The sequence below is a fragment of the Drosophila elegans genome, unplaced genomic scaffold (assembly GCF_018152505.1).
Source record: "Drosophila elegans isolate 14027-0461.03 unplaced genomic scaffold, ASM1815250v1 contig_208, whole genome shotgun sequence".
In the NCBI taxonomy this organism is placed as follows: Eukaryota; Metazoa; Arthropoda; class Insecta; order Diptera; family Drosophilidae; genus Drosophila; species Drosophila elegans.
Genome location: NW_024545578.1, coordinates 11,723,654 through 11,750,745, shown reverse-complemented (window position 1 = coordinate 11,750,745; position 27,092 = coordinate 11,723,654). Strand labels below are relative to the sequence as shown.

The 27,092-nt window shown below is 43.6% G+C and overlaps 9 protein-coding genes across 14 annotated transcripts; 4 read left to right on the top strand and 5 right to left on the bottom strand.

Moving 5' to 3' along the window:
* Positions 1 to 400: 400 nt before the first annotated feature.
* LOC108135686 (arylsulfatase B) lies at positions 401 to 4,390 on the bottom strand. 4 transcript variants are annotated; one of them, XM_017256527.2, is made up of 7 exons: positions 4,311 to 4,390; positions 3,156 to 3,329; positions 2,938 to 3,097; positions 2,597 to 2,823; positions 2,039 to 2,461; positions 618 to 1,449; positions 401 to 518 (listed from the first exon to the last, which is right to left on the bottom strand). In XM_017256527.2, exons 2-6 carry the CDS (start codon positions 3,297 to 3,299, stop codon positions 637 to 639), a joined length of 1,767 nt encoding a protein of 588 aa, XP_017112016.1. In that variant the 5' UTR covers positions 3,300 to 3,329; positions 4,311 to 4,390; the 3' UTR covers positions 401 to 518; positions 618 to 636. The 4 variants fall into 4 exon arrangements, with proteins under 4 accessions (XP_017112016.1, XP_041564294.1, XP_041564295.1 ...); XM_041708360.1 differs by lacking the exon at positions 4,311 to 4,390 and adding an exon at positions 4,094 to 4,189; XM_041708361.1 differs by lacking the exon at positions 4,311 to 4,390 and adding an exon at positions 4,094 to 4,189 and having other exon boundaries at positions 401 to 467.
* A 559-nt stretch (positions 4,391 to 4,949) lies between these two features.
* Positions 4,950 to 6,228, bottom strand: LOC108135479 (antigen 5 like allergen Cul n 1-like). Its single transcript, XM_017256221.2, has 3 exons — positions 6,076 to 6,228; positions 5,595 to 5,986; positions 4,950 to 5,537 (listed from the first exon to the last, which is right to left on the bottom strand). Exons 1-3 carry the CDS (start codon positions 6,226 to 6,228, stop codon positions 5,060 to 5,062), a joined length of 1,023 nt encoding a protein of 340 aa, XP_017111710.1. The 3' UTR covers positions 4,950 to 5,059.
* Positions 6,229 to 6,842: 614 nt separating this feature from the next.
* On the bottom strand, positions 6,843 to 9,611 carry LOC108135609 (venom allergen 5). The gene is made up of 3 exons (XM_017256424.2): positions 9,593 to 9,611; positions 7,474 to 7,865; positions 6,843 to 7,417 (listed from the first exon to the last, which is right to left on the bottom strand). Exons 2-3 carry the CDS (start codon positions 7,722 to 7,724, stop codon positions 6,964 to 6,966), a joined length of 705 nt encoding a protein of 234 aa, XP_017111913.1. The 5' UTR covers positions 7,725 to 7,865; positions 9,593 to 9,611; the 3' UTR covers positions 6,843 to 6,963.
* On the top strand, positions 9,352 to 14,219 carry LOC108135608 (cationic amino acid transporter 2). Of its 2 annotated transcripts, none has more exons than XM_017256422.1 (5): positions 9,352 to 9,493; positions 11,637 to 12,004; positions 12,108 to 12,368; positions 12,593 to 13,378; positions 13,569 to 14,219. In XM_017256422.1, the coding sequence occupies exons 1-5, from the start codon at positions 9,459 to 9,461 to the stop codon at positions 14,018 to 14,020; spliced, it is 1,902 nt and encodes a 633-aa protein (XP_017111911.1). In that variant the 5' UTR covers positions 9,352 to 9,458; the 3' UTR covers positions 14,021 to 14,219. The 2 variants fall into 2 exon arrangements, with proteins under 2 accessions (XP_017111911.1, XP_017111912.1); XM_017256423.1 differs by lacking the exon at positions 9,352 to 9,493 and adding an exon at positions 10,726 to 10,975.
* Positions 14,220 to 14,453: 234 nt separating this feature from the next.
* LOC108135607 (tryptophan--tRNA ligase, mitochondrial) lies at positions 14,454 to 17,011 on the bottom strand. Of its 2 annotated transcripts, none has more exons than XM_017256419.2 (3): positions 16,640 to 17,011; positions 16,150 to 16,577; positions 14,454 to 15,869 (listed from the first exon to the last, which is right to left on the bottom strand). In XM_017256419.2, exons 1-3 carry the CDS (start codon positions 16,856 to 16,858, stop codon positions 14,522 to 14,524), a joined length of 1,995 nt encoding a protein of 664 aa, XP_017111908.1. In that variant the 5' UTR covers positions 16,859 to 17,011; the 3' UTR covers positions 14,454 to 14,521. The 2 variants fall into 2 exon arrangements, with proteins under 2 accessions (XP_017111908.1, XP_017111910.1); XM_017256421.2 differs by having other exon boundaries at positions 16,150 to 16,574.
* A 322-nt stretch (positions 17,012 to 17,333) lies between these two features.
* Positions 17,334 to 19,788, bottom strand: LOC108135660 (dihydrolipoyl dehydrogenase, mitochondrial). The gene is made up of 4 exons (XM_017256493.2): positions 19,619 to 19,788; positions 18,780 to 19,307; positions 17,837 to 18,715; positions 17,334 to 17,639 (listed from the first exon to the last, which is right to left on the bottom strand). Exons 1-4 carry the CDS (start codon positions 19,658 to 19,660, stop codon positions 17,574 to 17,576), a joined length of 1,515 nt encoding a protein of 504 aa, XP_017111982.1. The 5' UTR covers positions 19,661 to 19,788; the 3' UTR covers positions 17,334 to 17,573.
* Positions 19,789 to 20,403: 615 nt separating this feature from the next.
* Positions 20,404 to 22,615, top strand: LOC108135690 (mediator of RNA polymerase II transcription subunit 19). The gene is made up of 3 exons (XM_017256532.1): positions 20,404 to 21,145; positions 21,474 to 21,588; positions 21,654 to 22,615. The coding sequence occupies exons 1-3, from the start codon at positions 20,708 to 20,710 to the stop codon at positions 22,121 to 22,123; spliced, it is 1,023 nt and encodes a 340-aa protein (XP_017112021.1). The 5' UTR covers positions 20,404 to 20,707; the 3' UTR covers positions 22,124 to 22,615.
* Positions 22,616 to 22,940: 325 nt separating this feature from the next.
* Positions 22,941 to 24,908, top strand: LOC108135616 (glycerol-3-phosphate phosphatase). The gene is made up of 2 exons (XM_017256431.2): positions 22,941 to 23,204; positions 23,903 to 24,908. Exons 1-2 carry the CDS (start codon positions 23,063 to 23,065, stop codon positions 24,751 to 24,753), a joined length of 993 nt encoding a protein of 330 aa, XP_017111920.1. The 5' UTR covers positions 22,941 to 23,062; the 3' UTR covers positions 24,754 to 24,908.
* A 132-nt stretch (positions 24,909 to 25,040) lies between these two features.
* Positions 25,041 to 27,037, top strand: LOC108135617 (glycerol-3-phosphate phosphatase). The gene is made up of 3 exons (XM_017256433.1): positions 25,041 to 25,193; positions 25,832 to 26,519; positions 26,586 to 27,037. The coding sequence occupies exons 1-3, from the start codon at positions 25,097 to 25,099 to the stop codon at positions 26,746 to 26,748; spliced, it is 948 nt and encodes a 315-aa protein (XP_017111922.1). The 5' UTR covers positions 25,041 to 25,096; the 3' UTR covers positions 26,749 to 27,037.
* The last annotated feature ends 55 nt before the right edge of the window (positions 27,038 to 27,092 follow it).

The following is a 27,092-nucleotide window of genomic DNA, read 5'->3' as shown; positions in this document are numbered from 1 at the left end:
ATAACATCTGTTTACAAAAATCTTATCGTGTTGTTCAATAAATTTGTACCATTTCAACAAAATGTACCATCCTAAAATATAACTATAAATCCTCATATTATATTGCAACTTCGTTTAATACCTTGTAAGCCCTAATGATTGGCAGAGATCTCTTCCTCTGATTGATTTGAAGGGGGGTTTTGCAGTTATCAGTTTCCACAGAAGTAGATCGATAAGATAAGATAAGCAAGCGCATTGCCTATTTGACACAGGGGTCATTAAGACAATACCCGGAATTTTTTCGGTTTGGTCAAATTTAAGCTATAAATTATCTAAATTGGTTTGCTCCAAACTCTCGATTCACAGTAAGTTCTCTGGAAACAACAAATGGTTATTATCAACATAAAGATATAACCATTGCTTATCACGGCTCTCTTCGATTATTTTTAATTAATATTATAGTTTAAACTAAATTGTTGGTATTGATTCGATTATTTTTAATTAATATTATAGTTTAAACTAAATTGTTGGTATTGATTCTGAAATAAGGAAAAAGTGTGACGTATTAAGGTATAATTAGTTTTTTTGTAATTATACTAAATTATGTTTTGGCAAGGAGAATAAAATTCTTTACTTACTTGGTAGCGTATCCCAAATTTAGACAAACCAACAACTTGTCACAAAAAATCCTAGGAAAAGTGTTACGATTTTCATCCGCCCCGTGGTCCCCGAACTAGAGGCCTGTTCGTCCTGCCACCAGGTCCACTCATTGTGGTAGAATCGGGGATTGCAGTCCGGATCCGATGGCTTGTTGTTGGGCGGATGGGCCTCTTTGGCGAACTGTTGGATTCGCTGCCACAGATCCAGAAAGATAGTCGTATTTCGATACTCCTCGTACAGGTTGCTCTGCTCGCAAGGATCCGCCTCAATGTCGAAGAGACAGGGTGCCTCGAGGGGCATACAGGGCTTGATCCCAGTCACAGGAACTGGACACTCGATCCTGGCCTGATCCCGCAGCTCGCTTATGTTGCGCTCCCCGGCGGATACCCGCTGCAAATGCTGCCAAACACTGGTGTTCCGAATGAGATCCTCGTAGTCCCGGGATCGGGGATCCTCCTCACTGGTCACCCGCTGACCCAGCCAGCCGTCGTAAATGCCTCCGCTGGTAGTGCCGCTGATTAATTTCCACTTGCCACGTGTGTAGGACAGATGGGGTTCCACCTCATCCTCGTCGATCACGTGGACAATCTCCCGCTCCACCGATTCGTATCCGTACTTGAGCGCCGACCACAGGTTCAAGCCATCCAGGTGGAGGTCCGGATCCGGCGATATTCCAGCTGCTTCCGCCAACGTGGGCAACAGGTCGCCAATATAGATCTGCTGTTTCCACACGCTGCCTAGGCGCTCGAACTCAGTGCTCCAAATGGCCGCCGAGGATCGCAGTCCGCCCTCCCATGGGGAATTTTTTTGCTGTAATTAAAAACAAATTAATTAATAAATGGAACTGTCGAGTAATTAAAGATAACATACTATCATTATGATTTTGATTGTCGATTTACATAAATTCGACTCGAAGAAATGTTAATATTGAGTTTGAGGAATTATCTACAGAAAAGTAGTTATTAAACAATTTACATATCACTTTGTATAACGATGTAGTCTAAAAGTGAACTCAATAAATCAATCAAGCTTTGTAACGTGATAAACAGTTCACGCCTGACTGCTTTAGAAATATATATACTCTATATTTAGATGTGTGTTAGGTATAAATCACTTTCAAAAAAGTATTTTTTTTACAAAATGTAAACAATTGATTAAATAAAATAATTTGATCGAATTTAAATTTGTTTCCTAAACAAACATTTTTTAAAGGGAATAATGCATCGCTGTTAAATACTCGATTCGTTGTTTTCCAAGATTAAAAGATTAAAAAACATATCTCGCAAAACAAGATATAAAAAAGGTTTTGTAAATTTGGTTACAACCTGACAAAGATTTGCTCTACTTTTGGGATTGTACTTATTTTGCAAGTATCAATCATCAATCGTATTTTACCTACCCCTCTCAATGGAAAGTTGGAGGCTGTGGTGGAGTGCTGTCCCTGAGTTGGCCCGCCATTGTCGGACAGGAAGAGCAGGATGCTGTTTTGGAGCATTTCCTGCCGTGCCAGGGCGTCTATGACCATGCCCACACTCCTGTCCAGTCGCGACACCATTGCCGCATAGTAACGATGGGTCTCATTTCGAATGTACTCAAATTGGACCAACTCGTCGTCGGGCGCCTGCATGGGACTATCATCATTTGCAGCGTGTGGGGCCAGATGACTCAAAAGCAAAAAGAGTGGCTGGCTATTGTTTTTCGATCCGTGATTCTCAATCTCTTGAACAGCTGCATCAGTGAGCACATCAGTGACATAGCGGCCCACCTGATCGTGGCCGGGTTTCAGATTGTCCCGGAAATCATGGCCATTGTAGCCATTGCTCTAAACAGAAAATAAATAATAAATTAATTAATAAGTTTAAGAACAGAACAGAAGTTAAGTTAAGGAATGAAAACCATACAATTCGCAGAATATAAATCTGAACAAGAATGACCCACTTTCTCACTTATTTCTCACCTTTTGTTCATAGATCTGGCTGTAATAATCCACATAGGCTCCAAGGTAGCCCAAATGACGATCAAATCCCCGTTGGGTGGGCGTAAAGTTTCGCTGCGACATTCCCAAGTGCCACTTTCCCAGGAGACTGGTTCGGTAGCCATTTCCCTGGAAAACCTCCGCCATGGTCGTCTCGTTCAGCGGAAGACTCCAGGGCTGATCGTTCACAATCACATAGTGCTGCATACCTGAAATTGTGCACTCATTTTAATTCTGATAAATATTTTCATTAGTTTCATTAATCCAAACAGGCGAAATCATTTAACTTTAAATTCTACTTCACGATCAAGAGAAAAACTTGCCTGTATTAATGGGATATTTGCCAGTTAGAAGAGCAGCCCGGCTAGGTGTGCACATCGGTGCGGCGTAAAGATTGTTCAGGATTACTCCACTATATGCCAGAGCATCAATGTTGGGAGTGAGAAAGTTGTTGGAGCCACGGAAACTTACGTCATCGAAACCCTGTATGCAAATCATATCAAATGCTCATTAAAACTATAAAATGTCCCATTAGACTCACCAGATCATCGGCCATTATAATGATGATATTAGGCTTTTCGGATGAGACGGTTAAAGCGCCGGATAAGGCAATACAAAAAACTAATCCAGCAGTTAAAAACGAGTCAATACTGCTGAATTTACCCAGATGCGATGACATGGCCATGAATGGAAGGAGGAAGATGTGGGACAGATACTAAAAAACAAACAAACGGGAATTAGTGCAAATAAGCGTTTTAAAAATTAACACACCAAATGGGCGTCAAGTCAATGATGGATGTGCTCGCTACAACGTTCCGGATATATTAGCATTATAATGACTTCCAGTTTAACCTATTTTGTGGAGTTTTACCAGATAGTTTTCGGAAATATCAACAGTTAATTTGTTTCTTTTAAGAATAGATCAAGTATAAAAACTGATAACAGAGTGAAAACATCTCAGCAATATTCCCTTTCGCCAATATTTTCAACCAATTAGGCGTTAAAAAGATAACACAACAATTACGAATAAATGGAAATGAAATGAGGCTGGGAATTAGTTAAATAGGAAGTTGTGTATGATCACTGGTTGGGGATTGTTTTCTGTCAAAACAATGGTTTTTTTTACAGAATTTATACTATTCTATTGCGTTCAAAAAATAGCTACAAACAATTTTGTCTTGCCTACAACTTTGTAGAACATATTTACTTAATTACAAATTGTGTTCTTGTTTTTAAGAAATAATGAATTTAAAAATTGAGGACAACGAGAACTTTTAGGCATGCAAATATTTACATGTAATGATTATAATTAAGTATGACATAGCAACTGAATGGAAATAGCAAATTAGGGATAAAGAGCAAAAAAGTGTTAATAACATCTAAAGATTAATTGATATTTTTTTATTAAGGCGTTAATTATTTTAAGAAACATTGCCTAGCTTTATTTTTAAGCTCTATAGAATTTGCTTTATTTATTGCCTTTAATTGATTTCAGCTCGTACTCCAAACCAATTGATTAAACGCTGAAACGATATTCAATGATTCGGTTTCATTGTTGTCGAATCATTTCATTCTGTTCACACACTTTTATTATCGCTAGAGACAAGCAACTAAACATGTTTGCCAAATAAGAATAAAAGGAATCCGAACAACAATGGGCTTATCAGGTAGATTCGTGCATAACAATTCCACTCACAGAAATTCGCGATCGGGTTATATTGTATTCCGCGTTCTGATCTCTGATCACCCGGACTCGAAGTACAGAGAGCAACTGAATGACAACTGAAAGTAATTGGAAACTGCCTTTAAAGCGAGTTACCGGCTAGCATATATCCCCATCGAATTAACATCCAACCAGATTTGGTGTGGGTGCTATTAAGAGTAAAGAAAAGAGAAGTAGTTTTTATGAGATTGGTTTCTCTTAACTAAACTCTGGTAGACTAAGCGTTGCATACTTTTTGGAGGTCGCAAGTATTTAAATTCTCGACTTCCTTGACAAACTCTAAAATGATATAGATCAAATTTCTGTTTTAAATGTGCGTTAAACATATAGGCACACTAACCTTTAGAAACAAGATTTCTGATTAATATAATTTAAATTTTTTTTGTAAAAATTCAAAAGGACTTTCCATAAAACAAAAAAAAAGAAAATAAACTCCATTAAAAAATTATACCCCTATCACCACTCTATTTTTACTGTAAATATAACCCATATAACGAATACACGTTTGTTGGTGCTACATTTTCAATAAATAAATTTTGACTTTAAGAAATATTTTATCAAATTATTCTATTTCATTCTACTAGATAAGAGTATTAAATTCGAAATTGTAAGTCCTATTTAACTGGATTAATTTTATTTTTTAGTTCATCAAATTTTATGTCAACAATCGTTTTGAATGTATTTAAATGTTATTCTCTACACAGATAGCAGAAAGATAAGGTTTATTCATCCTCACATGTTCCCTCCTCACATTCACAAATATACTCGTATTCATCGGAGTCGACTGTAGGGGCTTCGGTTTCGTACGTTTGTGTAGGATACGTAATCGTATATGTCCAACCAAACAACCATTTCCACCAATACCAAAATGTCCTGGGTTGTACTGGTTTTTTCATCATGGCCCTTATTAACGAGGCAGTGTTATTGGGAACAGTTCCGTTGAACTTTGGCGAGTGCTTGCAATTGTCCACCGGCTCCGTTCGTTTGCAAAGATGTTGGTACTTGGCATCGACTCCGGTTGTGCAAAGTATTCCGGGTTTTGTGGAAAATTCGTAGAGTGTGGAGTTTTTCTTTGGTGAACAGCTGTAGACACAGGCTAGCCACTGGTGCGTCCATCCACCCTTTTCGACCCTGGCCATGGCACAGCCCAAGCGGTTACTGGGACCCACCATCATTGTCATGAAGTGTCCAATCTCCTTCCTAAGGCATATCATTAGCGGACAAGTGGACTGATGACGAGAGCTGAGCAATACTTACTTATCGCTGGACAATCCATCCAATAGGCTGACAGCAGAAACGTGCTTATACTCATCGTACCAGCTATTCAGCTGGGATCTAACTATCCTGAAAGTATCCTCGTTCTTCTTGAACTTGTTGTAGACCGCATGGTAGCCCGGCTCGGAGAACAGTTCCGTGGATATGCAGCGATCAGTTGGATGGAGATCACAGCGTTTTACCAGAAGTTCGGCCAAACGAGCCAGATCGCTGCTCCACGACAGTTTCAGCATACGACCTGCATGTGGTAACCTGTGAAATTGGCCCCCGGCCACTAGGTCGCGATAGGTGTTGTGATAGTTTATTATGAACTTCTTTGTTTTCTTGGGTATGGAAATTATTGTTGCGTTTAGACCACACTGAGGCGACCAGTTCTACGAAGTAAAAGAAAAACCAAATAACGTTTAAACAAAGTACATCTCTTAGCGTGATAAAATTGTAATAAGTTGACTAGTTAGCTTACACCTTTATTTTTGCAGGCAATATGTGGTGGTTTCTTTTCGGCTGGACAGTTCTTTAGCTTGCAATAGTCCGTTTCTTTCATTAAATTAACAACGTCCAGCTGAGAGAAAAACAGAAATCCTGCTGCAACGCAAAAACAACTCCACGTCTTCATATTCTCTTTGAAACTAAACAAGTGGATTCTAATTTTGTTAGAAATGTAATGTTAGGTTCGGTTCAATATAATCAAGTGTGACTGCATCTTTTTCTATTGTCTCTATAAATAAATTTTCGCCTGGGACAAAAAATCAAGAAACGAAGGCTAGCACTAAGAACCGGCCAAAACTAAAATCTTTAATTTCAAATTTTTTTATGATTCGTTGAAGTGGGAGTTGCCTAATTTTAGATTCTACATTTTAAATCCCAATCTGTAGATTTTATAACTTTCAAGATCTCGACGTTCATACGGACTGACAGACAGACGGTTATGATTAGAACGACTCGGTCATTGATCCTGATCAAGAATATATATAATTTATATGGTCGGAAACGCTACATACTTTTCAACGAATGCAATATACCCTCTTACTCTAAGAGCTATTTATATAAAGACATATCTCTAAGAACTAGTTAATCAAACCACATTTAATGTATTTTATATATTATTGCTTTAATAACAACGGCCATCCAAATCAAACTAACTCAACCTTAAATTGACTCCATGCTTTCAGACCCCTCAATGTCTTGCAATATTAATATTCATATACGAAATAAAAAGGAAGTGTAATGTAAGTTTCTTATTTCAGTGTGTGGTTAAACAATAGAATTGGTTATCCCATTATTTTATTCTGAGGTTTTTAATTTCGGCAAATACCTTTAAATGGTAAAATGCGAAAAAAAAGTGTAAATTTCATTCCTCTTCATGACCGCCGCTGCCACCTTGAATGACACTCCAGGTTTTCTGAACCAGTCCCCAGCTGCCTTTTGCCCAATCCCACCACTCGCAGCAGAGAGCACAGAAACCACACAGAATATTCCTGGATTGTGGCCGTCTATTCATCATGCTCCTTATATGGGATGCAGTGTCATTGGTAATGTCCACTTTGAATTGGTCGGAACTTTTGCAATCTTCAACAGGCTCCGTTTCGTTGCAAAGATGTTGAAACCTGCCATCAACCCCGGTGGTGCAAAACATTCCGGGATTGATAGAATACTCGTAGAGTACAGAGTTTTTCTTTGGTGAACAGCTGTAGACACAGGCTAGCCATTGGTGGGTCCACCCATCTTTTTCGATCCTGGCTATGGCACAGCCTATACGGTTACTGGGGCCCACCATCATTCTCAGGAAGTGTCCAATTTCCGATCTGAAAGGAGAATATATTGTTCAAACAACACAACACGGATGATACACACGACTCACTTATCATTGGACAACCCATCTAATAGGCTGGCTGCAGAGACGTGCTTGTACTGATCGTACCAGCTATTTAGCTGGGATCTAACTATCCTGAAAGTATCCTCGTTCTTCTTGAACTTGTTGTAGACCGCATGGTAGCTCGGGGCGGAAAACAACTCCGTGGATATGCAGTGATCAGTGGGCTGGAGATCGCAGCGCTTCACCAGGAGTTCTGCCAAGTAAGCCAGATCGGTGTCCCACATCATTTTGAGCATACGACCTGCAGTGGGTAGTCTGTGGAATTTGGTTCCGGCCACTAAATCTCGATAAGTGTTGTGATTGTTCAAGATCAACGTCCTTATGGTGTTGGGTATAGAAACGATTTTTGGGTTTTTTCCACACCGTGAGGACCAGTCCTGCGGGTTGAAAACCAACAAAAATTTGTTGTACATTAAATGAAAACTATATTCGCATACTTTCTTATTATTGCATGCAATATGTGGCAGTTTCTTGTCAGCTGGACAGTTTTTTAACTGGCAATAGTCCGTTTCTGGAAGCAGGTTAACTATGCTCATGCTTGAAAAAAGCAGCAATCCGGGTAAAACGGAAAGGCAACTTAACAACTTCATGTTTCCCTTGGAACTAACCGCATGAATCAATGATCGGTATTAATATTAGCTTCGGATATTAAATTTAAAATTGTATATCAGATGTGTAACTGAACATTTCTATTTGGTAGGACGAAGAATGAAGAAACGAAAGCTAGCTAAATAGAACTAAAAAAATAAATACCTTAAAAAGTGTAAAAAAAATTGTTTGTACATCTTAATCTTGACAAAGGAGTTAAAAATAATCCCGTGTTCTAAATTTGTTTGTACGCTAGTGCAATCGGAACTAATTAGAAGTATTTTTGAACCACTGCCCCAAAAACAACAATCCATATTCGAGCCCACATATGAGGCACATGATTCATTCAATCAACAGAATCGTTGCTCTTTTCTGATTAGCACTTAAAAATGTGACGTTAATTATAAATAAATCATACGTATGTGATTACGTTTCAAGTTTGGTTTTCACTTAAATTTCCCCGATGATATTTAATTTTTCAATTTGAATATCAGTTTAATGAAATTTTAATGTTTAAAAGCAATAGTAAAGCTTTTTTATGAATTTTATAATTTGGAAAATTCTTTGTAGGTATCAAACAATTCAAAAAACAAATGTTTGCTAATATATTTTTTGGTCAAAATACATTTTTTTTACCTATGTACGAATATAGAAAAAGGTTCTTCTGACCTAAATTCCTTTGTCTAAAAAACAATATCCCCATGGCAAAACATTTGAAGATATTCTGTGTTAAGGGTTGAACTGACGGCTGATGAAATAAAGGTAGCTATGAAATAAGCACAACAACAATGGCTGAACTAAAGCCAAAGTGAGAGAGAAGTTCTTATTACCGGCTAAATGAGGGTTGCCAGTCCACCGTGTTGGCTATTTAAATATCGCGAGCATATCTAGTTCATGGAGATTCACAGAAGTCGACTACCCGGTTTCTCTCCCGTTTCACAAGAAAATAATGGGAGGTTAGCATGGACGTAGGCGGGGGATGTTGGCCCTGTGAATCATGAGAAGCTAAAAATGTTAGTTATTTTAAAAATGTTTTTTCTAAATTATATAGTAAGAAGCCCAGATCAATGAGTACATTCTTTTGCACATTTTGTGACATACCATAAATACAGCCAAAAAATTGCAAAATCATAGGTACATTTTTGATAGAGGTACAAAATGTGGTGAAAGTCCCTGATGGCTACGCCCATGGAAAATGAGAGAGTGTTGGACGAATAGGGAGAGCGGCAGCTGCAATGTGTTGCGTGGAATTGTGATTTTATGGCCGGTTGTGAAGAGACCAAAACACATGGTTTGCGGCAGAACGGTTATTTGAAGAGCGGAAAGCGGCCGCATATTGATGAGCGGCACGGTATTAATTGAATTTAATCAAATCGATTCGGATGACAGCAATGGAGGAGTTCGCCGAGTACTATGGGTGAGTGAATGTCAAGAACACGCATGCAACAAGTGTCTAAAATTAGCGTTAAATGCAATCAAACACGGTGGCTAATTTTAGCCACGGTTTAGCACCCACCTTTCGGCCACACGACGCGAATAGCAGCTATCAGCTTGTATCAGCTGAGCTGCGTATAAACAATGGCCAAAACTCCACGCGTCCATGCCAATGGAAAGCTCAAACAAAGCAAAATTAGTAGTGCCGTATGAAATCAAAACAATTCAGGGGTTTCCATCACGCCAATTGAAAAATGCTCTGCAGGGAGGAGAAACTATTTTTACACTGGTCTGCTTTTTCTTCATTTGCCAGTCAGACTAAGCTAAGCGAGACCTTCCACGAAATGAAACGAATTTTTAATTTTTTTTTAATATTTAATTTTATTAAATACGGTTTTTCTCCTAAAATAATGTTCATATTATTAGAGTACTAAAAACGTAACACAAAGCTTCTGAGTTCGTGTTGCCTTATCTCCATAAGGTTGGCCAAGACATAAGATATATGTTTCCAGTTGTTTGTAAGTAAACTACTTCCAGCTAAGAAACTATACACGGAAAGAAAAAAACAAAATGATTTCGAAACACAAGAAAACCAACCTATTTCAACATCATAAAAATTTTAATCAATATAATAACGATAGGTGGTAATACTAGTTCAATAAGCATGTATTCTCTTTTTTGGAAGTTGTTAGACAATGTACTTATTTATTTTGGTTAAATAAGATATATAGAAAATGGGTATATACCATGAAATAGTTGGACGAACGTATTATTAATTTTTCACTGATCGAGTGCTTAGTTATGCATTAATTGTGCAGGATGCAAATGCTTAGCTACTTACCTTTTTGTTTAACAACGTCAAAAGTGTCAACTATTTGAACCGCTAATCGAACGCGACAATTCATTAGGGCATGTGGTAAACTTGGCCCATCGACCTGCCTAGTCATCCGGTAAAACCGAGAGTTCCCACCCGGGGTATGCATTCGGGAATATACAATATCCATACTATAATTTCTGGTAGGGACGGAGGAGGAGGTGGGTTACCAATTAGCGTTGTCAGCGTCAGAGCCGTGATTTCACCTCGTTCGCGTCCGACCTGAGGATGCGAAAGCTTCAGTTCGATTTGAACTCACCACGATCCCCCGGAGCCGTAGAACCGATTCACTATTTAATGGCACTGGCGTGCACGGCGTACGCTCAGAAATCAGTGGAACGCTTTCTGGCGCTATACGCAACTCGATCAAATTTCAAATTGCGAATTCCGATACCCAAACTCAATTAAGTGGCATCCAGATACAGATACAGTCCTCAATTTTGTCCTCAGATTTCTCGAAACTTGATTCTACCCTTGCCAATCAAATATGGATTGCAGTTTGTGATATTTATTAAAGTGCGATAACGACCAAAAACTAATTAGTGATCAGTTAAAAAAGTTGAGAAAGGATTCGATTTTAAAAGACAGCAGGTGAGCAATTTGAAGGTTTTATTAAAGCACGAAGCAGCTTATTGTTTACAAAAATCAAAAAAGACCAGTTTAAAAGGCTTAAACTTCCTAATCGATTCTGCCAATTATAATTTTCGTACTTATCCAGAGCTAAAAGAGACATACCAAAAGTTAATGTGTTTACATAAAAATCGGTAGACATGGGTGAAAAACGAATAATTTCAATACATTTTTAAAATCTTAAGTTATTTATTTATATAAATATAACAAACACATAAAGTCTATAATTAATAGATTATTTTCAGCGTTGATTTATTTTGGAAGATGTTAGTATGGAGATTTCCCCTCTTAGTCATCGGAGATAAATCCCGATGATCACAAGACTCAAATTTAGATCAGCTTTGACGCGACTTGGCGGTCGTAAAACCGTTGTCTACATTCGCACATTAACGGACGCCCACTAATTTTCTTATGGCCGACCCATAAACCCAACTCCGCACCATTTCTTGACCCACCTATACCACCACAGGCACTTTCCACAAATTGCGAACGTGTTAATATGTCGGTTCTGTAAACATCGAGTACGGCGGATTATAAATATATTGCACGGCTCAGCAGAAGCCCTTAGCTTCAATTACATACTTGCCCATTATAATAATGGTTTAACAATCTTTTTTTCCAGAATGCCCAGCTGGAGCGTGACGAATGCGTTTCGCGTGCTCACACGCAAGAAGCCGTTGGAGGACTCGAATGAATCCAAATTGGCCAAAGTCTTGTCCGCCTTTGATCTCACTGCCCTGGGTATTGGGTCGACCTTGGGCGTGGGTGTGTACGTCCTCGCCGGCGAAGTATCCAAGCAGTATGCGGGTCCTGCGGTGGTCGTTAGCTTCCTCATCGCTGCCATCGCCTCGATCTTCGCCGGACTGTGCTATGCGGAGTTCGGAGCCCGGGTTCCGAAGGCAGGATCGGCGTACATCTACAGCTATGTGACCATTGGCGAGTTTATCGCTTTCCTCATCGGCTGGAATCTCATTCTCGAATACGCAATTGGTAAGTTTTCAATTAGAGGCGCCGCCGTCTGATTGATTTGATTTAATTGCCCACGAATTCTGATTCTGACTCTGACTCTGGTTCCCATCTCGCTTTCCGCTAGGCTCCGCCAGTGTCGTCAAGGGTTTAAGCACCTATCTCGACCAGCTTTGCGGCAATCCGATGAGCAGCTTCCTGGGCACCCACATGCCCATCAACATTGACGGGATGGGGGCCTATCCGGATCTGTTCGCCTTTGTGGTGACCATTCTCTTCTCCCTGGGCATTGCCGTGGGAGCCAAGGAGTCCACCAGGGTGAACAATGTCTTCACCATGCTGAATCTGGGAGTGGTGCTGTTCGTGATCATCGCAGGACTCTTTAAAGGTGAGTTTTTTCTTTCCGAAAAACATAATTCTTATTTTTTTTAAAAATTTTAACAATTCTAAGAAATGTTTATATCGAAAAGGTTATTGCAATTACAAAATGTGTATTTATAATATCTTGTACTAAGCTTTGAAATCTAAAGAGTTCTTGTTGATCACCATTTATATGTTTAGAAATTGATTAAATTTTTTTTAACTTATTAATTAATAATACCTCTTCTTCAGTTTCCAGCAGCAACTGGTCCATTCCAAAATCGGAGGTGCCTGAGGGCTATGGCAACGGTGGATTCATGCCCTATGGAGTTTCGGGCATCATCAAGGGAGCCGCAGTTTGTTTCTACGGGTTCATTGGGTTCGACTGCATAGCCACTGCCGGGGAGGAGGCCAAGAACCCCAAGAAGTCCATTCCATTCGCTGTGATCGTCTCCCTGGCCATGATCTTCCTGGCCTACTTTGGAGTGTCCACCGTGCTGACCATGATGCTGCCCTACTTTGAACAGGACGAGAAGGCCCCGCTGCCCCATGTGTTCCGCATAAATGGCTGGCATGTGGCCGAGTATGTGGTCAGCATTGGAGCAATGTTTGGACTGTGCTCCAGCATGATGGGAGCCATGTTCCCACTGCCAAGAATCGTGTTCGCCATGTCCAACGATGGTTTGCTGTTCAAGTTCCTCGGGGATATCAGTGAAAAGTACAAGACTCCCTTCAAGGGAACCATGATCACGGGTCTGCTGACGGGCATCCTGGCGGCCGTTTTCAATCTCAGCCAGCTGGTGAACATGATGTCCATCGGCACCCTGCTGGCCTACTCCATGGTGGCCAGTTGCGTCCTCATGCTGCGCTACGAGGTGGACGATCGTCGGGAAAGTCGCATCGTGGCCAACGGACGTGCCATGGGTCTGGAGCAGGATCGGCCCTGTGCCCTCTGGAGGCGGATCTTCAACCTCAATGGCCAGGCGGTGCCTACCAAGCACACTTCAAGGATCGTCACCTACAGTGTGACTCTGTTCTGTAAGTGACATTTTACTGACTTAATGTCAAAAAAAACATTATATAAGGATATTTAATAATTCCTTTGTTACTTTTTTATTAATTTTATAAAATCCATAATTAAGCAAAAATTGGTTTTGTTTTAAACCATAAAAGATTTTAAAATTTAACCGCATGAAATCCAATTCTAATGAATCCTCTTAATTTTCAGCTCTTTGGTGCATGGTCTTCTCGCAGATTCTGACCAAGTTTGAGGAGGATCTGGCGAACGTGACGTCCTTCGATGGCATTAAGCTGGTGCTGGGCACCATACCTTTGGTAGTGCTGCTGCTGATCATCTCGCGCCAGCCAACCTCGGGGGTGAAGCTGTCGTTCAAGGTGCCGCTGGTGCCCTGGCTACCGGGCATCTCCATACTGATCAACATCTACCTGATGGTCAAGCTGGACATCCTCACCTGGGTGCGCTTCAGCATTTGGATCGCCATCGGACTGGCCATCTTTCTGTCCTACGGCATCCGTCACAGTCGACTGAGGCAGCGGGAGCAGCGCAACAACTCCATTGCCATGATGCGGGACTGCAGCAACTCGGCGTTGTTGGGCGGCCAGGAGAACTCCAAGTACAGCAACGAGGTGCCGCTGATATTGATGCACAGTACATCCTAAGTGCACACTGATATTTATTTACACTGTACATGCGATTAATTTTTTGGCTACATACTCCACCTATGTAATTCATCATCCATATACTCACCTATGTAATTTACACATGCACTTAGTCCCATATCGTAAAATAGGAAACCAAAAACTACGAAAAGTACAATAAGTTAGCTGAAAGCAATAAACACGAATATTCTTATGCTAATTTATTTTGATCTGCTGGATTTGTTTATAAATTTTTGAAAGAAAACTAGCACTTACAATATATAAATGTAAATTTAACAACAATCGTAGGATCAACTGTATTTCCGTTTCACGTGTCATTTGATTTTGGTACGTCAATTTTTGGATTTAAAATATTTATAATGTCGCCGACATATACTATAAATATGGATAATTTCTTCGTTAGACGCTTGACTACTTTCATAAAAACGACAGATTTGACAGAAATATTGTTATCTAAGTATACTTGTACTACACTAATAACAATTGCAATGTTTCCAAGAGTTATATTTCGACTTTGGTAGCTTCGCTGGCTTTGCGCTCGCTGCTGTCCCTTTCCCGCTCAACGACCTCCTCCTCTTCAGCCTCCTCGTGTTGCTCTTGGGAGGAGGCCTGCTCCTCCTCATCATTAGCAACAATAATAAAATCACTATCTGTCGCCTTGGAGGAGCTCTTTTCGCTGGTGCGAGTCGAACTCTGATGTGAGTCAAGGGCAGATGCGTAGAAGGCAGGGTTGCAGGTGAACTCCTGCTTCTTGGCGGCATTCACTTCACGTGCAATGGTGGACACTGCACTGGGGTTAACGTTCTGGCCTTGATTGGACAAGGCTCCCTGCGCCTGCTGCCCGAATCCCATGCTGCCGGGAACGGGTTTTACTGTCGGGCGTTTGACTTTTGTCAGTCCGCCAGTGACTAAGTTGGGAGAAAATCCCGGTGGCGGCTTGAAGCCAATGTGAGGGGCATTGCAGGTGTCCATCTGGAAGACGTGACGTGTCCGGGTGCTGCCCAGTTGCTTCTCCACGCGCAGGGACTGGGCGGGCACGACGGGCGGACGACGGGACACTCGCGGCATCGTCGCCTGAGAGATCTCCGGCAGTTCTCCGGTGGGCGACTTGCCAGCTCCACCGCTTGGCTGATCCCCGAAGCCGTACATCCGCTCGTGGCGCTCGTGGACATTGCCGTCAAATTCCTTGGACATTTGCCTACTGGCCGAGGTCTTGGGAACCTCAGGCGTGGGCAGAAGCGGTGCCACTTGCACCGCAGCCGGTATATTGACACTGGTGCCCAGTCCCAGACGCTGCTTCACATCGCTCATCGTCTGTTGTGCCTGCTGACGCGCCTTTTCCGCCCCCACCTCCAGCAAGTAGACCATCTCGTTGCGCCTGGTCATGTGATGGAGGATCTGCTCCCGGATCGGACGCAAGTGCTCGACCACAGCCTCCGCCACACGGTCCTTGTACTTGGCCGTGTCCAGGGTGGCGGCCTCGTCCACCACCGACTCAATCGACTGCCCGGTGACCTGCGAGTGGATGTTGACCAGGTTGCTCACGCCGGCTCGCTTGCCAGGATTATAGGTGATGTCCGAGGTGAAATCTGTGACGGCTTTCTTTATCTTCTGCGTGATCAGCTCAGGCGAATCGCATAGATTTATGGTGGCTTTGGGATTTGCCTCCGATTTCGACATCTTTTTGGAGGGATCTCGAAGGGACAGCACCCGGGAGGCGTCTCCATCCTCGATGATAGCGTGGCACACAGGGAAGGTCTCGCCATAGCGACCGTTGTAGGTTTTGGCCAAGTGCTGGGCCAGCTGGATGTGCTGTATCTGATCAGCGCCCACAGGAACATGGGTGGCCCTGAGAAAGAAATCAAAAGGTAACCAGATTATCAATATAAGTAACACAAGTAACAATAATATTAATAATCAAAATCAGTAAACATAAAATGTGTATTTGACAATAGAATCTAGTGATTAGATCTACAACTTCTGTCAAAAAGTGTCTTTACATTAAGCAATAAAATGTTATATATAAAACATCACTATGGACGACAATACATGTAGTAGAATTAATAGTATTTAATCATCCACATACTGTGGATCCCCAAAAATCTATAGCAGGGGGTAAATAAACTTACTTGTACAGCATAATATCGGCTGCTTGGAGCACCGGATAGACGTACAAGCCCAGCGGGACATCCTTGAGCAGGCGGGACTTCTCCCGGAATTGTGGCAGTTGAGCCAGACGCGGCATCGTGGTCATCGAGCTAAGGATCCAGTTGAACTCGGCGTGCTCGGCGACGGCGGACTGGACGAAGAGCGTGCTCTTGGCGGGATCGATGCCGCAGGCGAGCAGCGTGGCGGCCATGGTGAAGATGTTTTCGCGCAGCAGGGGCGGATTGTGGGGCATGGTGATGGAGTGCAGGTCCACGATGCAGACGGTGACATCATCGCGGGCATTCTGCAGCTGCACCCACTTGCGCACGGCGCCTAGATAGTTACCCAGATGCAGGGATCCCGTGGGTTGGATGCCACTGAACACCTTCTTCGGCCAGCGGCTGTTCTGCTGGGAAAGGGCAACAAAATAAAGTAGTGTGTTATGTAAACTAAGACCACCGATAGACTCACTGCCTCGGGACCACTGCCGGTGGTCTGGGACTGGGGCTGGAACTTCTGCTTGCTGCCACCAGTTACCTGGGCCGTCGCCGATAGCGTTCCCGGCGTTCTACTAGCCAATCCCGGCAAGAGACCCCTCGCCTGAATGCAGCGCCGCTGAAAACGCACCGGTCCCGCTTCCTTAGTGGCCACCTCAGACAGGCTGCCCGTCAGCTTGCCAACTCGAAACATTGCAATGAGCTATGAATTTTGTACCCCAAACCTTTAGGCAAAAAATGTTGGGAATAATGCAGTGCTAAACGTGAGAACTAAAGCCCGAAAAATAACTATTTTGTTTGTTTCAAACGAGCCGAAATTTTGACATTGAGTGCTCGGCGAGCGTTGCCAGATCTTTTTCGAAACACCGGCGCGACAGCTGTTCACAGTGATGTCGGGTCTGAAAGTTTTCCGCTGAATCTCTAATAATAGCTTTTTTTTTAACTTTTGGCTACTGTTCTTAAATTATTATTAACATGTCAGAGAGTAAAAGAAAATAATGTTTGTATTTTATTTTCAAATGCCTTGTTTCAAAAATAAATTAATTAATACAATTATTTACCGGTGATAATTCGCCACATAACTTCAGTTGGCTTTTCTTTAGCTTTATTGGTAGTTACTAGAACATCTTAAGACATTGAAAAACCATTATTCTATTGAACGCCTTGAGTTTCGAGTTTTCAAACTGTGTTGTATTTATTCTAGCTTAATACACATATTACATTGCAATTAACGCCTGGCGCCATTACCAATATTTATATTTTCCACTTTACTGTTTCCTACATTGAGAGTAACAAATATGCGGAGACTTTCGTTTCGGCTGTCAGGATAATTTTCGATTTGGGGTTTTTTTCAAAGATTTCAAACACGGTGCAAAATTCTCCAAAAGCTGGCAGGGATTGAAAAGTGCTTAGAAATTGATGGGTTTGCCGAATGCAGCCGCAACGTTTGCTTCGCGCAAGGCCTCGGAACAGGTCTGAAAAATAAAATAATTAGATATATTAGCTCAGGTTAAACATGATTAAGGCCATAACTTTCATCACTCAAAACTAAACACTTTTCGTTTCTGAATATTTAAGCTCATTGAAGCCTCAAGTAAAAGTTATTAAACTTTTACTTCAATGGAAAAGTGAATTTTAAGTTATGCAAGTTATTTGGTTGTTGATCACTCACTGGATGCGCATGGCAGACGCGGGCAACGTCCTCGGCTGCTGCTCCGTACTCCATGGCCAGCACAGCCTCATTGATCAGCTCGCCGGCACCAGGTCCAATGATGTGAGTTCCCAGGATCTTGTCGGTGGCACTGTCGGCCAGAACCTTGACGAAACCATCGGTTTCGTTGTTGGTCTTGGCACGCGAGTTTGCCAGGAAAGGAAACTTGCCCACCTTGTAGGCAACGCCCTCCTGCTTCAGCTGCTCCTCGCTCTTGCCCACCCACGCGACCTCGGGATGCGTGTAGACCACACTGGGCACGCAGTTGTAGTCGATGTGGACGTGGCCGCCGTTGATGCCCTCGATGGTGATTAGGCCCTCATCCTCGGCCTTGTGCGCCAGCATGGGTCCGTGGATGCAGTCGCCAATGGCGTAAATGTTGGGCACCACCGTCTGGAAAGTGGCGTTGACGGGAATCCTGCCGCGGTCGTCCTTGACAATGCCCACAGCCTCCAGACCCAGACCCTCGGTGTAGGGACGACGTCCCACACTGACCAGCAGGGCGTCGCACTGGATCTCCTCCTTCTCGCCGGACTTGGCGTTCTCCACCGACACGGTGACATTGTCGCCGCTGCGCGAGGCGGCCATCACCTTGGTGCCCAGCTTGAACTTCAAGCCCTGCTTGGTGAGCACCTTCTGGAAGGTCTTGGAGACCTCGTTGTCGATGCCCACGCCGCCGATCGTGTCCATGAACTCGATGGCAGTGACCTCGGCGCCCAGACGTGACCACACTGAGCCCAGCTCCAAGCCAATGACGCCGGCACCGATGACAACCATGTGCTTGGGCACTTTGGCCAGTTTCAGGGCGCCAGTGCTGCTCACAATCACCTCCTCGTCGATCTGTAAAGAATGACGATAAGGTAATACAAGTATTCCAGCTGTTTTTCAAGTTTTTTGCACTCACTTCAATGCCCGGGAAGGGGGTAACCTCGGATCCGGTGGCGATAAGAATGTTCTTGGTCTTCACCGTCTCCGTGGAGCCGTCGGACTTCTTGACCTGCACCTCGTTGGGGTTGACAATGCTGCCGAAGCCCGTCAGCTGTGTGACCTTGTTCTTCTTGAAGAGCATGGCAATGCCGCCGGTCAGGGCCTTCACAGCGTTCGACTTCTGACCCATGAGCTTCTCCAGATCGAGGCTAACGCTGCCGACGTTGACGCCGCGGCTCTCCAGATCGCCGGAGTGGGCCATGTGGTAGTAGTGGGAGTTGTTCAGCAGTGCCTTCGACGGAATGCAGCCGACGTTGAGGCAGGTGCCGCCCAGAGTGGCCTCCTTCTCCACGCTGACCGTCTTCATGCCCATCTGGGCGGCCTTGATGGCGGCCACATAGCCACCAGGTCCGGAACCGATCACCACGATGTCTGCCTCGTGCGTGCTGGAGTAGCAGCGTGCGTTGAGGGCACCCAGAATGGCGGCATTGGTGCGCAGAGGAGTCTGGAAAGATAGGGCATTACTAATGGTTCTGGGGCCTTATCGTTCATCACGCCAATCGCAAGCAGTCAGCACTAATCTCCGGCCGCATATCAGCTGATAATTGGCCCAATTAGCGACCTTGAAAACGGGGCCAAACAAATCCCTTAAGTCGCCAGTGATTCAGCCACTGCGATCATATGAGCACTGCAGAGGATACCAATGCATTTTCCAGGCTTTTCCTGCCCATTTTGCGACCCCCTCGGTGAGGTTAGATTGCATAACTTCGGGGGCGAAAAACGATTGGTGAATCTGCTGCATCGCCCGATTTTTACCTTGGCTACTGCCGACACAACATGACGAAGCGTGGACTGCATGGCTGGTGTGGGCGAGTTATGAGGATTATCGTTATTTAACTACAAACACAACACTAATTTGATGTGTTTTTCCGACTGTTTTCCGTGCTGTGGAGAGCGGGGCGGTCGCAGGGCTGGCGAATCGCACTCGATTGTGGTCATATGATGGCCATCGATTAGTCGATAGTTTTGAGTAGATTTCCACTCTATTGTATTTTATACAACTGCATTTAATTTTTAATCTAATATGATGTTAAGCAATAAGCTTAGAAAACATATACATACAAATTTTTTTTAAACATCAACCAGCTTACGTAAATATATATTGTTCGATAAATAAAAAATATCTATACTCTGAAGATTAATAAAACCTGTTTTTCTTATTTTGATAGCATTATTGTAAGGATTGACTTTGCAACAAATTTTGTTAATGAAATTTACATTTTTGGCCGTTTGATTGAGCACCTTTCAATTAACCACAGTAAATTTGATTAAGCACATTATGAACACTAGTAAATGTATTTATAAGTATGCAATTGATCTCCTTGTTAATTTATTTATCATACATTATGGTAATATTAAAATTAAATTATTTGTTTAATCATACAAAATAAAGATTTTATATGCGATGAATATTCGATAACATGCAATACAACTCTGTTTGGTATGCGCCACTTGCAGTATTTCCAGCATACTTTTGGTATTTTCTTGGTGCGTTCGCCTCGCGTTTTCGCCGTAGCCTCAGTTTTTCGCTAGCTGTCGCAATGCGGTCACACTGGTTCGCGGACACAACAAGATGGCGAGACTTGCCCCCGAAATCTGTTAAAAAACGCCACAAGAACAGATAGTTAATTGAGTATTCGACCAGAAAAGTGTCCGCCGAAGTGCCGGGCCAACGCGGCGCATTTTGCAGAGTGTGAGCTTGGCCGGCGTTGCCCGAGAGTCGCGAACGGCGTACCTTCTGCTGGCCTTGCCTTGTTGTTGCTGCGCCTGTTTGTGTGCGCGGTGCGAGTGTGTGCGTGGGCTGCCAAGATTGCCAAGAATCGCTTGATTTCCGCCACTTCCAAGATGATGAGCAACTACGGCAACATGATGGACTCCCCGAAGTCATCGCCCCACGGCGGCGGCCGATCCCCCGTGGTCGCCCGCCAGGACTCTTCCGGTACCTTGAAAACGACCATTTCGCTGGGCAAAACGCCCACGATCATCCACACCGGGCCCTTCTACTCGATGAAGGAGCCGCCCGCCAAGGCTGAACTCACCGGCGACAAGGATCTCATGACCGAGTACGGACTGCACCACACACTCACCAAGTTCAAGGAGAAGAAGTTCAAGGAGTCGCTGGCCTCGTTCCTGCAGAACATCCCCGGCATCAACGACCTCATCACGCATCCCGTCGAGAACAGCACGCTGCGGAGCGTGATCGAGAAGCCGCCGATCGGCGGTAAGGAGCTCCTCCCGCTGACGCCCGTGCAGCTGGCCGGATTCCGCCTACATCCCGGACCGGTTGGTGCCCCTTATATGATTTTATTACTGTTTTACTTGCACAGGTCTAAAATGTCTTTAATAATTACTTACTCCGCCTTGGATTAGTCGTAAATTTGGATGATTTGTGCATAAGTTTTCTACCAGTTAATCTCTGAAACCTATTTTTCTTACAATTTGATTTAACCTGAAAGTTGGTAACAGTTATTGGGTTACATTGAAAAAAGTACGTGTCCTAAAAATCAACGACTAATTTAATTTTAAAGCGTTACTAAATATGTTCAATATCATTTTTGAAAACCTTGTACTTGCATCTTTGCTAGTTTAACCGATTCCGATTTCCTTGTAGCTGCCGGAACAGTATCGTACCACATATGTCACACCTGCGCGAAAACACAAAAACAAACACAAAAAGCACAAACACAAAGACGGCGTTACCACGGGACAGGAATCCACGTTGCTGGGTAAGTTGTCCGCTGATACTGGCTCATCATGATCCGTGCCTAACCAAATGATTCCAATCTTACAGATTCGGCCGGCCTGGAGACTTACGAGAAGAAGCACAAGAAGCAGAAGCGCCACGAGGACGACAAAGAGCGCAAGAAGCGTAAAAAGGAGAAGAAGCGCAAAAAGAAGAACCAGAGTCCGGAGCCGGGCGTAGGTTTGCTGCCCGGAGGAGCGGGCTTGGGCGGAGCAGCGGGTGTCATGGGCGCCACCAGTCTGGGGTCGCTGGCCGGAGGTCCTGGCCCCGGTTTGTCCAGCCTGGGGGCCAGCATGGGTCCCGGCGTTGTCGGCGGCATGAACAGCTTCTCCTCGTCCATGCAGATGCAGCAACAGCAGCAGCAGATGCCCATGCAGCAGCAGCAGATGACAAGCGGCAGTCTCCTCGGATCTGTGCTGGGCACGAGCGGCGGTCCGGGAGGCGGAGTCGGCGGAGGGGGAGGCGGGGGCGTGGGGAGTGGCGGCGGCGGGGGCAGCCTGCTTATGTCGCAGTTCTAGGCAGGATCCTTTAGCAAAATAGACTTGGCTCATTACCTCTCATCAGCAGACGCACCCCAGATGGCGACACAAAAAATCAGCAGACGGACCAGTGGCGGTCCTCTTAATGCAATTTTCTCGATAACGTTTCGTGTCTAGTTATTAATTTATGATTATTGTAACTGTAAAATAGTTTATTTCTGTAATTAGCCAACAATTTTTCGTTCGTTCTTTTCGCGCTAGCTTAATGAGATTTATTTAAATGCAAGTTATGGTACAAAACGCACGCAAAACGTTTTCGCTCTCGATTCCAGCTCTTCCCCCCCACAAAAACCCAAAACCCTGCCTGCCCACCACAAAAGCGCTTTTTCGCAACCTTTTTTTTGCTCACCAACCTTGTAATTTGTAGGGTCAGTATTTCAAGTATATTTCTGCAATGGTTTGTTCTTCCAGCAAGTTTAAAAACACAAAAGAAAGCTGAGATTCAACAAAATAAAAATGCCTGTACTATAAGTAATTAATTTTAGTGATTAGGCGCATAAAACAATAAACAAGCATACAAATGATCAATGTGTGAGTTTGGTGGTTATTGGGGATTGAAAAAATAAATCTTTTTTTTTTTTGATAAATTATGTTTAGTTTAAACAAATTAAATCAATTGGAGTTTGAAAATAGTATAATATTTCTAAAATATTTATGTATGCTTATTATACATATCTCTTAATAGTTTATTGTATAGTTGTGAGCAGGGGATTCAAAGCTGGCGCTTAACACTTGTTAGTACTCTGTTAACTTTAACATGGGCCCATACTGTTATTCGACAAAATCTGACAGCTAGTAACATAGCTTCTACAGGCCCCAAAACAGCTGCTTTATTTCTCAGGGAGTTCCTCGCAATCGAGAGCCAATTAATAAATTAAAAGTGATGTATAAAAGATAGCCGTATTTGTAAAGCCATAAATGAGTTGTAACTTCGCCACCTGTTCGCGAAAGTCAGTTTTAAACATGTACAAACAGACGTGCACCAATCTCCTGGAATTGTCCTCCGCCAAGGTGAACGAGTGGATGTCGAGTTTCGACTCCGTTATAACCGATTGCGATGGTAAGTGGGTGGCTATGGGTGTGTGTGTGTGTGTGTGGGGTGTTCCCCGGTCATGGAAGACTTCCCCTCTAGGAAGTTGCGTTACATAAATATACATATGCGTATACCAAAAATCGGTCGTGTTCTTGCTGAGTCGCCAATTTCAATGTCAAAGAGTGAAATGCATGACATTTATGACTGGCAAGTCGACTTTCGGATGCCCTCATAATTACAGATTGGTTTTTTGAAATCATTAGGTCAACTTAGAGTTCTTACACAGAAAGAAAAGTTTATGACATGATAGTTTTAATGATATGTAAAAGAATTAAACAACTTTATTTTCGAACTTTATTAATTCAATATGAAGAGAAAAAAAAATAAATGTTCGTTGGACACGGTTTTAAAATAAACTCTGAAATTCTATGCAATTTACTTCAACAAAAGCTGAATCAAATCCATTAACACAATTTTATAAACATTTTTAACATTTTAACTATTTAACATTGTATTTCGTTTGAAAACGGGATTTTTTTTTATTTTTTATTTCATTATGACTAACTTTCTTTGCATAAGTATTTAAAAAACTTAACGTGAGTTGGCAAAAACTAAATATTGAGGATGAAAAATTAAATCGATGGATAGGTAGAGAAAAGTTTACATTTTTGAAAATAGGGAAGGATTGTTTATCCAATTACGGCTTTTACTATTCCCACGCAAAGGTGTTCTATGGATCTATGGCAAGGCTTTGGAAGGCTCGGCGGATGTGATGAACCAGTTCAAGGCCATGGGAAAGTCCATTTACTTTTGCACAAACAACTCGACGAAGACCCGGTCGGAACTTCTAAAGAAGGGCGTCGAACTGGGCTTCCACATCAAGGAGAACGGCATTATATCCACGGCCCATGCCACAGCGGCGTACCTAAAGCGTCGCAACTTCAGCAAGCGGGTATTCGTGATCGGAAGCGAAGGCATCACCAAGGAACTGGACGCCGTGGGCATTAAGCACACCCAGGTGGGGCCGGAACCCATGCAAGGATCGCTGGTCGAGTTCATGGCGCAGCATTTAAAACTGGACACGGACATCGGAGCCGTAGTCGTGGGCTTCGATGAGCACTTTAGCTTCCCCAAGATGATGAAGGCTGCCTCGTACCTGAACGATCCGGAGTGCCTGTTCGTGGCCACCAACACGGATGAGCGTTTTCCCATGCCCAACATGATAGTGCCCGGCAGCGGGAGCTTCGTGCGGGCCATTCAAACCTGTGCGGAACGGGAGCCCATAGTGATCGGGAAGCCCAACCCGGCGATTTGCGAGTCACTGGTCAGCCAGAAGAAGATCGATCCCTCGAGGACCCTGATGATCGGCGATCGCGCCAATACGGACATCCTGCTTGGCTACAATTGCGGGTTCCAGACCCTGCTCGTGGGCTCCGGCATACATCAGCTGAAGGACGTGGGTCAGTGGAAGCTGAGCAAGAACCCCGAGGACAAGAAACTCATACCAGACGTGTACCTGCCCAAGTTGGGGGATCTGCTGCCAGCGATTGTGGACCACCTGGCGGGTTCGAAATGATTGAGATGCGGATCGCCAATCAGTAGCCAGTATGGTAGTACGGACATGTGTCTGTATTGCAGTTACCTTCGCCCGGCCATAGACAGGAAAAAATATAAATACCTTACGAAAATGTATAGTACAATTTATACCACAAAATAAAATATTTAAATAAATTGAGAAGCATTTTGCCAGACGAACGGAACGACTCAATCGATATGCCCGACTCATTGTGTCGTTCCAAACGAGCTTTGTGCGCGAGTGAGATAGCAGGTTCTCCCCCATCATCGTGAGTTGGATTCAGTCAGTCCATCGCCGATTTAGTCGAGTCGCAAACATTTGGCGGAGCGGTCTACGGAGCAGCATGTCCAGAGGCGGTGCTATCAACTTGGCGGACCTATCCGGGGGGCAGGTGGGCGAGTGGCTCCAAAGTTTCGACACGATTCTCTGCGACGGCGACGGTGAGTTTGAAGGGCGGTAAAGGTGGCACATGAGAGCGCCGCGGAGTGTTTACAAGTTCAAAGCTTTCGCCAGGGTTGTCGATTCCCCGCAATACTAGGCCAAATATCGCTGGTAGCTTACATGGGTGAGGGAAAAGCTTATGCGATCACCGTTATTCAAAGTTAATGTTCAATTAGATAATTAAATACAAGAATTTCAAAAGGCTGTCCCTGGGAAAAACAATATTGTTCAATTTATAATTTTCTTATCATTAGCATTTACTATTACAAATGCTTATTAATTTCAAATTTAATTGCTGTTAAATGGAAATATTTATATTGTTCTAAATTATAAAAAACTATGCCAGCATTAGCTTAATATTATTATTATAAACAAATTTTAAATTAGTTAAATTCTGTTTTTTTTTTTAAATCAATTATTTTAGTTAGTCAACAAGAAGTGACTTAGTAAAAATGTATAAAAAAGAATAAAAATAATATGTTTAGTTGTAACCCTTTAATCCTAAATGATGTTTTGTCAAAAACTAATTACCAACTAATATAGGATCCTGGAATAGATTTTTTTTGTTGACATAATGCGTGAGATTGCCAAAATGTACACAGTTACAAAGCATATTAAATATCCATTTGACGCACAGGCACCATTTGGCAGGACGACACGGCCATCGAGGGTGCTCCGGATGTCGTGAATGCCCTGCAGCAGCGCTGGGGCAAAAAAGTCTACCTGATTACCAACAACGGACTGAAGACGCGCCAGGAGCTGTTTGAGCGCTCCCAGCGACTGGGATTTCATTTGCCCAGCGACCGATACATCATGTCGCCCACGGCCGCTATTGCTGACTATCTGGTCGAGAGTCCGGACTTCGACAGAGCCCGGCACAAGGTCTATGTGGTGGGCAATGCGGCCATTGCCCGGGAATTAAGGCAGCACGGCATCGACAGTTTCGGAGCCGGGGAGGCGGAGCAACTGGCTCCGGGCGACATGTGGCCGGACTTTGTGGCTCGCGAACTGGGGAACCCGGAGGCGGCCAAAGATGTGGGTGCCGTGGTGGTCGGCTGGGATGAGTACTTCAGCTACTGCAAGATGGCCCGCGCCTGTCACATCCTGTGCAGCAATCCCCACTCCGCCTTCCTCGTCACCAACCGGGATGCCGTGCACAAGTATCCCGCCTTCTGCATCCCCGGCACTGGAGCCTTTGTGGCCGCCATCGAGGCCTGTGCGGAGCGAGAGCCGCTCGAGATGGGCAAGCCGAACCCTTTGGTCCTCGAGCCGCTCACTAAGACCGGCGAACTGCGGACCGAGCGAACACTTATGATTGGTGACTGGTAAGCGGGATTAACACATCCTTTGGGGACACTTCTAACGCTGTATTTCGCTGTCTTCGTTTGCAGCCTCAAAATAGATGTCGGCTTCGCCAGCAATTGTGGCATGCTGTCGCTTCTGGTGGGCACTGGTCGATACAGTAATCTCTCGGATGTGCGACGGGAAAAAGGCAAGCTTGCCCAGCCAGATTTCTATCTGCCCCGACTGGCCGATTTGCTGCCCCATTTGTGAGCCGTTAATCCACCCGATTCCCGTGCAGCTATCAACTCGTTATCAACTTCTTAGTTCGACTTTTATTTGGCTTTAGTTCGTGTGTCTACACATAGTTGTACATATTTTATCTGCCGGCAAGTAACACTCTCTGCTGGGTACTTTCGTTATATATTAGAGTGATTGAAAAATTCCAGGACCGGAGAGTTATCTATGACCAAACTATCTTAGTTTACCAAATATAATGAGAACTTTGTTTGAACATAATGTAAATTTTTATAGGAGACAATTAAAATACTTTGAAAACAAACATTTCCAAATATTAATAATTTTTTCCAGTGGACGTTTCGGAATGGGACATCTTA

Coding starts and splice junctions, on each gene's coding strand:
- LOC108135686 (XM_017256527.2), bottom strand. CDS start 3,299: ATGGCCATGTCATCGCATCTGGGTAAATTCAGCAGTATTGACTCGTTT. Junction 3,098..3,155: donor TTATAATGGCCGATGATCTG/GTGAGTCTAATG, acceptor ATTTGCATACAG/GGTTTCGATGACGTAAGTTT. Junction 2,824..2,937: donor CAAATATCCCATTAATACAG/GCAAGTTTTTCT, acceptor GCACAATTTCAG/GTATGCAGCACTATGTGATT.
- LOC108135690 (XM_017256532.1), top strand. CDS start 20,708: ATGATGAGCAACTACGGCAACATGATGGACTCCCCGAAGTCATCGCCC. Junction 21,146..21,473: donor TCCGCCTACATCCCGGACCG/GTTGGTGCCCCT, acceptor ATTTCCTTGTAG/CTGCCGGAACAGTATCGTAC. Junction 21,589..21,653: donor ACAGGAATCCACGTTGCTGG/GTAAGTTGTCCG, acceptor CCAATCTTACAG/ATTCGGCCGGCCTGGAGACT.
- LOC108135617 (XM_017256433.1), top strand. CDS start 25,097: ATGTCCAGAGGCGGTGCTATCAACTTGGCGGACCTATCCGGGGGGCAG. Junction 25,194..25,831: donor GATTCTCTGCGACGGCGACG/GTGAGTTTGAAG, acceptor TTTGACGCACAG/GCACCATTTGGCAGGACGAC. Junction 26,520..26,585: donor ACACTTATGATTGGTGACTG/GTAAGCGGGATT, acceptor CTTCGTTTGCAG/CCTCAAAATAGATGTCGGCT.
- LOC108135609 (XM_017256424.2), bottom strand. CDS start 7,724: ATGCTCAAAATGATGTGGGACACCGATCTGGCTTACTTGGCAGAACTC. Junction 7,418..7,473: donor GATGGGTTGTCCAATGATAA/GTGAGTCGTGTG, acceptor TTCTCCTTTCAG/ATCGGAAATTGGACACTTCC.
- LOC108135479 (XM_017256221.2), bottom strand. CDS start 6,228: ATGAAGACGTGGAGTTGTTTTTGCGTTGCAGCAGGATTTCTGTTTTTC. Junction 5,987..6,075: donor TTGCCTGCAAAAATAAAGGT/GTAAGCTAACTA, acceptor TTTACTTCGTAG/AACTGGTCGCCTCAGTGTGG. Junction 5,538..5,594: donor GATGGATTGTCCAGCGATAA/GTAAGTATTGCT, acceptor GATATGCCTTAG/GAAGGAGATTGGACACTTCA.
- LOC108135608 (XM_017256422.1), top strand. CDS start 9,459: ATGACAGCAATGGAGGAGTTCGCCGAGTACTATGG. Junction 12,005..12,107: donor CATTCTCGAATACGCAATTG/GTAAGTTTTCAA, acceptor GCTTTCCGCTAG/GCTCCGCCAGTGTCGTCAAG. Junction 13,379..13,568: donor CTACAGTGTGACTCTGTTCT/GTAAGTGACATT, acceptor CTTAATTTTCAG/CTCTTTGGTGCATGGTCTTC.
- LOC108135607 (XM_017256419.2), bottom strand. CDS start 16,858: ATGTTTCGAGTTGGCAAGCTGACGGGCAGCCTGTCTGAGGTGGCCACT. Junction 16,578..16,639: donor CCGGCAGTGGTCCCGAGGCA/GTGAGTCTATCG, acceptor GCCCTTTCCCAG/CAGAACAGCCGCTGGCCGAA. Junction 15,870..16,149: donor GCCGATATTATGCTGTACAA/GTAAGTTTATTT, acceptor TTTCTTTCTCAG/GGCCACCCATGTTCCTGTGG.
- LOC108135616 (XM_017256431.2), top strand. CDS start 23,063: ATGAGTTGTAACTTCGCCACCTGTTCGCGAAAGTCAGTTTTAAACATG. Junction 23,205..23,902: donor CGTTATAACCGATTGCGATG/GTAAGTGGGTGG, acceptor TCCCACGCAAAG/GTGTTCTATGGATCTATGGC.
- LOC108135660 (XM_017256493.2), bottom strand. CDS start 19,660: ATGCAGTCCACGCTTCGTCATGTTGTGTCGGCAGTAGCCAAG. Junction 19,308..19,618: donor TTGTGTCGGCAGTAGCCAAG/GTAAAAATCGGG, acceptor CTATCTTTCCAG/ACTCCTCTGCGCACCAATGC. Junction 18,716..18,779: donor CCCCCTTCCCGGGCATTGAA/GTGAGTGCAAAA, acceptor CATTCTTTACAG/ATCGACGAGGAGGTGATTGT.